Genomic DNA, 10,954 nt, shown 5'->3' on the forward strand with positions numbered 1-10,954 from the left:
ACCTGTATGGGTGTCCTGCGCATCATATATCCAGATCCAGATCCAGATCTTATGGCAGGATTTATCAACTTCCTCGAGCCATGAATTTTGTGAGTGTCCCCATAAAGTGGGGTAAGCTGATGGAACAGCTAACTTGACTTGGCTGGGAAGGGGCTGTATCATGCTGAGGAAACTGATGGAACAGCTAACTTGACTTGGCTGGGAAGGGGCTGTATCATGCTGAGGTAACTGATGGAACAGCTCACGTGGCTTGGATGGGAAGGGGCTGTATCATGCTGAGGAAACTGATGGAACAGCTAACTTGGCTTGGCTGGGAAGGGGCTGTATCATGCTGAGGAAACTGATGGAACAGCTAACTTGGCTTGGCTGGGAAGGGGCTGTATCATGCTGAGGAAACTGATGGAACAGCTAACTTGGCTTGGCTGGGAAGGGGCTGTATCATGCTGAGGTAACTGATGGAACAGCTAACTTGGCTTGGATGGGAAGGGGCTGTATCATGCTGAGGTAACTGATGGAACAGCTAACTTGGCTTGGCTGGGAAGGGGCTGTATCATGCTGAGGTAACTGATGGAACAGCTAACTTGGCTTGGATGGGAAGGGGCTGTATCATGCTGAGGTAACTGTTGGAACAGCTAACTTGGATGGGGAGGGAGTCATGTTAAGGGAAGTAAGTCGATGGAACAGCTATAGCTTGTCTGGGGTGAGAGTCATGTCACACTCATTAAGTCAGCCGAGTTTGTTTGAACTTACAAAGTTGTAACTCACCAGCTGCAGTTGCCACAGAACAAGGGCACCACTGGCCATCCTGCATAACCTATGACAGGCACTGAACAGACAGCGCGGCAATGACCACTTGGTGCCGGGGTGCCATCGAACCTGCTGGGAAAATGTAGAGTGAAACACACTACATCTATGCATTGATTTCTATATATTTCAAGGTTGAGGAGGCAGCCCAGGAATAATATAATCAAAGGACCAGTGACTGTGCCTCACCTCACCACGCGCTCCCCAACCTGCCACTACTGTACCACTATTACCCGGACAAAGTATAAGTAGGAACAAACTTTGATACGTATAGTTTCCACACTCACTTATCTGATGTGCCATATAATTTTCAAGACTGAACACAAGTACCGAACACTGCTCATGGCACACCCTTCCAGTCCGTATAGCCACCATTGCAGCTTTCCCGGATATCAACTTGCAGGCTGCCAGCAGTTTTTTTGCCCATCTGACCTTTTCCACTGTATATTCTTGTCGTGCTGTTAAATGGATGGGCCAACCAGGTGACCCTGCTGTGCTATAAAATCCCACGCTTGAAGTTCATATTAGCAGTTAGAATCCTTGTAGAACCTATATGTTTTTTTCATTTTAGTAGCTTTTAGTACGTCAGGACAGCCGCGATGATGGCCCACAGATGCATAAATAGTTTGGTATTATTAACATGCAGATTTCCTCCTACTTACCCAACTTAATCTTTTCACAAGTCATACATGAATTCTATTACCTTCAAACCTCCTGGGAATCCCTGGGAAACAGTGAAAAGATCAAACAAATACAAACACATGATATTTTTGTGGGAACCCGCACGTCCTTAGGTGGCTTAATAACCCACAGCGTCCTGTGGCAGGCACAACTCACAACTCACCACAATAAAAACACAATAAGAATGTTTCCACACATTGTTGCATTGGCCGCCTGTGGCCATGCAGTCTCCCACACACATTTCATGGCTATTTCTAAACTTGTTTTGATCTTTGCACTCTTTCCTACAATTTTCTGGGAGGTCTGAGATGTGAGTTTAATAAATGTATGACAACAGTAGAGCAATTGGTTGAGTAAAGGATGAGATATTCCCATGTTGATACTACCAATCATACCCTGGAATAATAATACCTAACTGGAATCACAGTAAGTTACACAATACCCTGCATTTTGTCGGCAGGAAATTTGTCAGAATGTGTTAGCTTAGGTGTGACCAATGTTAGTAATGTAACATCACACACCGTAATACATAAATGATTTAATTCCAGGAGGCGGGCCACCAACAGAGCCATCCCTGACACCCATTCAAAGCACAGTCAAAATCAGTCAAAGCAAAGCCTGCTAGTGCTCGGGATGGATAACAGAACATTTGCTGGACAACCATCAAAGGATTGGGGGAGACTGGTGCACATTGAAAAAAACGGGAGTGACACATATCATAGTTACTATAATCTACCTGACCTCTCTCTCTCTCTCTCTCTCTCTCTCTCTCTCTCTCTCTCTCTCTCTCTCTCTCTCTCTCTCTCTCTCTCTCTCTCTCTCTCTCTCTCTCTCTCTCTCTCTCTCTCTCTCTCTCTCTCTCTCTCTCTCTCTCTCTCTCTCTCCCTCATCATTCCTTTCTCTGCTGCTGTATATCATTCTGCTAACGTTGGTGGTTATGGCTGTTCAAACAACTCCTCTTAAGGGTGCAACTGTAGATCTTCATTGTTGTGTGTTGTAGTATGCATACCACTATTATCATCTTAAGAGAATTAAATCTATACAGATATACTGAAATGCATTCAAAAGTTAATGAATGACATGAGACAAAGAGAGAGATGAGTTGGGACTGATGTGGCAGAGTGGCAAAGGTGAAGAAAAGGAGGAGGAGGTGGAGTGAGGGGTTCAAATAAGAAAGCTAGAGTAAGAATAAGGAAAAGTGGGCATCTTTCAATCGATGAGCATTGCAGGCATGCGAGATTTCCAGCACTCAGTGTAGGGTCAGAGTTTTTCCTTACATTCAGACAAGTACCAAATAGTGGTAAGAGGGACAAGCAAAATTTGTGACTAGAAAGGTGCAGAATCTATTAACTAACACATCACAGATAGCCATAATAAGACACTCAACATTTTTATCTCTCTGTCACAGCTCTGATGACACCTGCATTGTGTTGGGGCCATCACCTGAGAAGTCCCATGGTGCTGGCCTTGTTGCTGCCGGGAGAGCAATGCTAGAAGAGCCCAAGCATCAGTGTTCTGGGGACGACCTGGAAGCTCTGTCTTCAATGTCTTTTGAACATTACTGCAGTCTGGATAAAGAGAACAGGGACATGACATTCATTTGTAATGATGAAAACAATAATTTATTTTGGGAAGTTATAATAAATAATGTGGGTAAAGAACAACAAAACCAAAGTGCAATAATTAGTCCATTATTAGTGTAATTAATATTTTATAATATAATGTTATGTTGTAAGATAAAACATATATAATAGTAAGAAACTTGTTATTTATTGAATAAATATAAAAATTATGAAAACTTCTTAAGTATTATTAATATAATGGGAATTTTTGCTTGACATGATGGTGTAGGTATAAAGATACAATGAAGACAAATGGCGTATAATGACAATACATTTCAAGGGTGAAAAACTTTGATCATGGTAATTGATTAACTGAAAAAGTTTGAGTGTGAAAAAGTTAGTGACATCAGTGAATATTAAATGAACAAAGTACCTGAAGTGAGTTGCAGTAAAGTGGTCCCTGAAGGTTCGTCCATTGTCTTGTCCCCAAGCTGCTGGTGCTATTGCCCCAACATCATGATCTGGGGCAGCATTTTGATTATCCAGATGCTCATCATCAAGAGGAACATTGCACCTCTTGCAAATGTTGTGCAGCACTGCACATACATAGACAATCTGGCACACCTTCAGTGATGGACTGACCCTTATTTCAGTGTGGAGGACTGGAAATCTTCGTTTCAGCTGGTCAATTCCCCTCTCCACAACATTCCTGGTCTTTGAGTGTGCTCTGTAATTAAAGAAATGGAAGCCACATTGTAAGGTTATTAGGACACTCAAACATTTCTAAGTGACACTTTTCTCTGGTCAAAGCATATATCCTACACTGAACTGTTTCAATCAACACTTGCAGTTACCTGTTCCCCAACCCCCCAAAATATTAATGAGATAATGAAATCATACCCATGTCATGGAGTGCACAGTTACACTATCCCTGCTGGACCTTGCCCCATTCCCTCAGTTCTGTTGATTCTGCATCTCTAGCACGTGTGTGTAAACTTACATATTGTAATTTGCTTGTGGTCCTGGCTGGGGATTAAGATAAGGTGTCACCAGCCAAGGTTTACAGGGATACCCATGGTCTCCTAGCAGTGAGCATCCACGTGGGATTATACCAGCGTCAAAACACTGCTTAAGCCCACTTTCACTGAGGATCCCTGAATCACGTACGGATCCTGGCCACTTAGCCAAACAGCTGACGACTTCACATCTTGCATTGAAGACAATCTGTACATTGATGCTGTGATATCCCTTCCGGTTGATATACTCGTCTGGAAACTCTTTTGGTGCAGTTATTCTTATGTGAGTGTAGTCTATCACACCCACCAAACCCGGAAAGTTTGCAATTTCCATAAATTCTGCTTTGTTCTGTTGCATCACTTCATTCTCTGTTGGGAATGTAAGATATCTTCTCATGATGTGTGGCGTGTTGAAGGCTGCCAGTGTTTCGGAGATAACTCTGTTAACTGTCTGCTGTGATGGTCCCAGCTCTTCACTGCTGCAGAGTTGCATTTTGCCTGTTGCCAAATACCTGAAACAGGAAAAAAATTATAGTATGATAAGTGATGACCCAGCTCAGTTCAACCAAACTAACCACCTACAGTACTTTGACTACCAAACAACAAAAATGAAACAGACCTATTAACACTAGATAATGGTAATTGACAATGACTACAATCAACAACTCATTAACCTAACTAGACCTGACTTACCTACTAAATCTAACCTAAGCTAAGCTGACCTTTGTCCTACTGCCAAAATGCAATAAACAGAAATAAATCCCAACTTCATTACAGTAAACCCTCCCTAAGTCAGATTGATATAGGCCAAATTTCATATATCTCGAACGTATTGTAAGTGTATGGGGTGAACAAAGTAACTACCATCTGCATGGAATTTTTAACTTATGATAACTAGGATTTTCGGTTATCTCGGATTGGTCTTCCCCAAATTAGCTTGACTTACGCTGGGTTTACTGTTTTTTTACCGAGGTGCCAGTTTTGTGATGGTGATCATGGACCTCCATCTCTCCCTATCATCAGCCATTCTCACAACTTCTGCCACACTGTGTCTTCCATCCATGCCTTGTAGCAGGCTATCCATAAATTTAATTCTTTGACGTCCTCTTGCTCTTCTTCCTTCCACTCTTCCAAGCAAGCAGTCACTTTCTAGTCCTCTCCTTCTCAGCACATGACCCAGAAACTTCAGTTGTCACCTTCTTATACTTCTCATCAATTGCCTATCTACTGGTGCTCTTCACAGAACTTCCTGGTTTGTTACTCTATCTGTCCAGGGAATTCTCAACATTCTCCTCAAAAACCACATTTCTGCTGCTTCTATCCTTTTCTTTGTATTTATTTTAATTGTCCATGTTTTGCAACCATATAGTAAAGTTGACCATACAAAACATTTTAGTAATATCAATCACATCTCCATGTTCATACTCAAATTATTCAACAGTTTCCTCATATTTCTGAATGCCGTCTTTCCTATACATATACTCCTGCCTATTTCCTTCTCACTTCCTCCGTCTTCACTAATCATGCTCCAAAGGCAGGGTTGTTGATTTTTTTTTAATCAAAAATAACTATTTTTTTTTTATTTAGCTAAATCAGATTTTTTCATTTAAATCATTTTTTTTTTTTATTATTAATGAAAATAATTAAATGAATGTAAGGCTCTATATTCTCTACATTAGTTTCAAACACTTGTTGGAGTATTCTTGTATCATATTCCATCATGATAAGTAACCTGGCTGGCTGTTTGAGACAGTCCTAAGACTGACCAGCCGCAGCCAGCCAGCCACTGGCCAGCACCACACCACAACTCTCTCTAGTCTCTTAACAGTCTAACCAGATCATGTCATGTTTTGGACATGTCCTCACTGAAATTGCACAAAGAAAGATGAATGCAGTTTCCAATGAAAGTATCAGAAAAGGCTGTGGATGATCCATGTGTGTATGTGAAGTGATTCTTTGAGATATAAGGGAATATATTGCAAATATTTCCTTTACTGACACTTCCTAAATTTGGTGTTTTTTGTCCCTTTTAATAGTTTTTCTTTAGTTCATTTGAGTGTTTGGAAAGGCCCAAGACTACCCACATGCTGTCCTCATGATTGCCCATCATCTGGACTCCAGCGAAACTCTCTAAGGAGGACCAAGTGAAGCTTGGGGGGAGGGGGGGGGGATTAGTCAAGCAAGATGGCAGCACTACATAACAGTTGCCCACACTACCAATTGGCTGGGACCAACCAAAAGAGTAAAGATGGGGGCATACGCTACAGCTGAGTGTGGCCGCAGTGCTCATCTCTGTGGCACTGGCCCTTGAGCCATTGGTGGGAAGAACCCATCACCCCAGGACAGGGTCAGCGTGATATCCGGGTTACCAGTTTACCTTTCCCAGGTTTCCCCAGGTACCCATTTATCGACCAGCCCGAAAGGGAGGATGAGCAGCTGGGTGAGTGGCACGCTGACTGCCCAGGTCGGGATTTAAACCCGGGGCACGGGTTCGTAGCAAGGTACGCTACCCACTAGACCATGGAGGCATAAAAAAGATATAAGGGGTGAGAAATTTGCTATATGAGGACAGACTTAAGCATCTAATGCAGCCAATGTCAACAAGATGAGAAAACAGTTACAACAAGCAAATGAACTGAAGTTGCTAACCCATGGTTGCACACATTCTAAATGTATTGGCTCATGGTTTGGAAATTGGCAACATAGAACAACATGTGCTTCATGTTGTAAAATACTTTTGAAACCATCACTCTGCCTCAGCAAGATACCATCAGAAAGGCGGTCAGTGTCTTGTTCTGCCCCAGGACACTGGACGGACCAATAAGCCTTTCCCCAATCCGAATCCACACTCGCACTCTCTGCTTTTTCTATGTAACCACCACAGCCTTTGTTTTACTGGCATTGATTTTTAGCCCTTTTCTCTCACAACTCTCCTGTATCCTGTTCACCAGTGCTTGTAGTTTATCTTGTGAGTTAGCCAAAAGCACAGTGTCATCTGCATAGCCTACCTTATATTATTAACATTTCTACCTCCAATTGAAATTCCATCCATATCTTCCAAATCTTATATCACTCGTTGACCATATAGAGAAAACAAGTCTGGCGACAGGACACACCCCTGTCTGACTCCTCTTCTTATCTGTATCCAGTCTGTCTTCTCCCCGCCAACTCTCACCGCCGCCTTTTGGTCCCAATACAAGTTGGCAATTAGTCTCACGTCTTTACCATCTACCCAGATTTTTTTCAACATGTTTATCAAGCATTTAAGTTTCATCGGGTTTACTGTACTGTACAATAATATTTATTAGTGATACAAGGGTGACAAAAATAACTACCGAAGGCACACTATTTTGAACTTTGGATAACTTAGATTTTCAGTTATCTCAGATTGGTCTTCCCCCAATTAGTTTAACTTCAGCAGGGTTTACCGTTTATGGTTTACTGTTGATGAGGTTTCAAGCCCCGCCCCACTGCTAGTGCAGCGCTCTACGAGGGCCGTCAACAATTACAATGTTAGCCTCGATAATAATCCTCGATGCACTTATTCGCAAACGTCGTGGTGAGTGTCTTAATTTATTTCATAAACAGCTAACTGATGGTTCATACTAAACACAATATTTTTCCTTTTTATGGTATCACAAATATCCATTGGTTTAGTTTTCATGTCTGATATTTTCTTAATAGTATCACAATTAAATATCCAATGATTATTTCCAATTCACTTAACACTTATCACACACAATTTATCTCTAAGTACAAACACTAATTAATAGCCATGATCAGTTGTTACGAATTCTTTCATTCATTGAGTGATAGATTTCAGGCTTCTTGTACCTCATACAATTTATGCATTTCTTCTCAGCCATAGAGCAATTCTCTGATTTATGATCGCCAGCGTATTTGTAACACTTTGGGGTCTCCACTGTTCTTGGCAGTACAGTTGGCCTCAAGATGGCCGTATCTCTGACAATGATAGTATATAACTGCATGGTATCTGTCCATCACTGTGTATATTCCCCATTCTAATTTCAACCTGTCATGATTCTTGTAAATCAGCTCTTTCACAGTTGGGTCGCACCTCAAAATGTAATGCATCGTACCGCCAGCTACAGGTTTACTAAAAATCAGCTCAATCTTATTCTCAACACCCTGAATTGTGTTAAAGAACTCATTGTGGTCCAAAATGGTCTCCCTTATTTTTTCTTGGTCTCCTCTTTATGCATATTGCATATCATGATCTTTGGTTTCATCTTTCCAACACTCTTGTTACTAATTTGCTCAACAAACTCCAATTTTTGAGTTGCCTCAGCCATTGTGTTCTCATTATCAAGTTCATGACAGTATTACCTCCATTTGTGAATTTTCAATGAGTTATTTGAATGCCATTCAATGCCTGGAAAACTTCAACCTTCATATCTGTTGCCTTCTTCTCCTGGTTAGAAGCTTTCACAACTAGGAGATTCTCCTTCACTTTCCTGCCTCTCTTCACCACCTCAACCCAACTGGATTTTGCATTTTCAGCACGCAGCGCGTCAACAACTGATCCCAGCTCCTCCTACACCTTCTCAGCCCTTGATTCAATCTCATTCTTAACCACAGATATTTCTTTAGATAATTCTTGCTTGAATTCATCCAATTTTTCCACATTGCTGGTAGCCAGAGATGCTTTATGGAGGCATGGGGTGCATATCCAATATATTTTAGGTATACTATCCTATTTGATTCCAGCCAAAGTAGCACACTCCACATGGCACCACCTAAGACACAAACAGCATCCAATCCACTTCTCGCCGGTGAAATCCTCACATATGTAGCACAGATCCCTTACACCCTGCCAGCCATGTCGACGCAGGAGTTTTCGTGTGAGCTAAACGCGACACATATCCGCCCTTAACCACGACTCACTCACTACCAATACTCACAGATACTCACAGATGAATTTCTGGAAGAGGCTTATGCCTGTAATTCCAGTTCATTGGCCATAACTTATTTTATGTTGTGGTAATATGTGGTGATGGACACTAGTGGAGCTTTATAGCTAAATTTCTGTTCTTAGTTTTTCCAAAACTGATCTAATTTTCTCTCAAATGTCTCCACTGTTCCTGAACTAATCACACTCTCTGGCATACTACTCCAGCTGTTTACAACTCTGTTGGGGAATACATATTTTCTGATGTTTAGTCGAGCACTGTTCTTGAATATCTTTCTAGTGTTTCCTCTTGTGTCACTCTCTCGCATCGTAAACAGTCCTTCCGTACAATCTTCGTCATACTTTCCACACAACATTTTAAATGTTTCTATCACGTCTCCTCGAGATCTTTGATATGGCAGAGTGGGTAAATCCAGTTTCCTCAGTCGTTCCTCATAGGTCAAATCCTTTATTTTCGGCACTAGCTTGGTGGCTCTTCTTTGAACATTTTCTATTATGTCAATGTCTTTGACCAAGTATGGACACAATATCTGGTTGGCGTATTCAAGATGTGGTCTGACAAGGGCCATATACAAGGTCTTAAACATATCCAGATCCAGATAAACAAATGTTCTTATAATGCGCACTATTCTATTTGCCTTATTAACCTTTTCAGCCAGATGATCAGAAAAACTTAACTTATTGTCAATTACCACACCTATATCTTTCTCTTTTTCAGTCTTAGTTAATATGTTGTTCATGGCGTACACTTGCTCCTCTACATGAGTTCTCCCAATCATCATTTGTTTGCATTTTTCTGGATGAAAATGAAGTTGCCACTCTTCGGTCCATTTCATAACTCCTTTCAGATCATCTTGGAGCTTTCTACAGTCATCTGCATCATTGATACTCTTAAAAATCTTGGTGTCATCAGCATACAAATACATTTCACTACCATTTTTCACACAGTCAGGTAGGTCATTTATAAACAAAACAAAAAACAAGGGACCAAGAATAGAGCCTTGCGGCACACCACTAGTGACCTCTTTCCAGCCTGACATTTTTCTATTAACGACAACTCGCTGCTTCCTGTTCAGTAAAAAATGCTTTATCCAAGTAGTGTACTGGCTTTCAATTCCATAGAGACAATTTTTTGATAAGTCTATGATGTGGTACTCTGTCAAAGGCCTTCATAAAATTACAATAAACTGCATCAACAGCCTGGCCTCTGTCTATTGCCTCTGTCCATCTGTCTAACACCTTGATAAGCTGTAGCACCGTAGAGCGACCGGATATGAAAGTTGAAAAGCTTCGTTTAGTCGGCGCAACATCTGTGGTCATATGCCGGAGAGAGACAGGAGGGGGAAGGAGTTATAGGAGAAGGGAACAGATCCCAGGAGACGGGACACAACCCCCGATTAATACCTGGTACCCATTCATTGCTGGGTGGACAGGGGCGTAGGGTATCTGAAATGCCGCCCAATTTTTTCCATTCCGCCCAACAATCGAACCCGGGCTCTCTCGGTTGTGAGCCGAGTGTGCTAACCACTGCACCACGAAGCCCCCACTAGATATGAAGCCAAACTGCACTTTACTAAATAACTTGTTACGTTTCATGTGTGCCATAATTTGCACATAATACTGCACTGTATGATGATTTTTAGTGATACGGAGTGACAAAAAATAACTACCGTAGGCACAATATTTTGAACTTTCCATAACTTGAATTTTTGGTTGTCTGTGGTCAGTCTTCCCCTCAATCAGTCTGACTGATGTGGGTCTATTGTACTATCAGTTTGTGGGTGTTATTCCAGAAATACATCCATCTCACTTGGAAGGATGCATCATAGGTATTATTCCATAAACATATGCATCTCACTTTGAAGGATCAATTTATGGGTGTTATTCCAGAACTAGACCCATCTCACTTTGAGGGGCTATTCTGTGCCTTATGTGGAGTACTTTGAGCACACACAACAAAC

The 10,954-nt window shown here is 41.5% G+C and overlaps 1 protein-coding gene across 1 annotated transcript; it reads right to left on the minus strand.

Moving 5' to 3' along the window:
- Positions 1–2,924: 2,924 nt before the first annotated feature.
- On the minus strand, positions 2,925–4,647 carry LOC126991722 (putative nuclease HARBI1). Its single transcript, XM_050850418.1, has 3 exons — positions 4,048–4,647; positions 3,481–3,774; positions 2,925–2,958 (listed from the first exon to the last, which is right to left on the minus strand). Exons 1-3 carry the CDS (start codon positions 4,554–4,556, stop codon positions 2,925–2,927), a joined length of 837 nt encoding a protein of 278 aa, XP_050706375.1. The 5' UTR covers positions 4,557–4,647.
- Positions 4,648–10,954: the final 6,307 nt, after the last annotated feature.

This window comes from Eriocheir sinensis, unplaced genomic scaffold (genome assembly GCF_024679095.1).
Source record: "Eriocheir sinensis breed Jianghai 21 unplaced genomic scaffold, ASM2467909v1 Scaffold328, whole genome shotgun sequence".
Taxonomy (NCBI): Eukaryota; Metazoa; Arthropoda; class Malacostraca; order Decapoda; family Varunidae; genus Eriocheir; species Eriocheir sinensis.

What these genes read in the sequence shown, in the direction of transcription:
- LOC126991722 (XM_050850418.1), bottom strand. Translation starts at nt 4,556, where the DNA reads ATGCAACTCTGCAGCAGTGAAGAGCTGGGACCATCACAGCAGACAGTT. An exon ending in CCACAAGCAAATTACAATAT is followed by an intron (nt 3,775 to 4,047) that starts GTAAGTTTACAC and finishes CTTTAATTACAG; the next exon opens with AGCACACTCAAAGACCAGGA. An exon ending in TTTACTGCAACTCACTTCAG is followed by an intron (nt 2,959 to 3,480) that starts GTACTTTGTTCA and finishes CTCTCCCGGCAG; the next exon opens with CAACAAGGCCAGCACCATGG.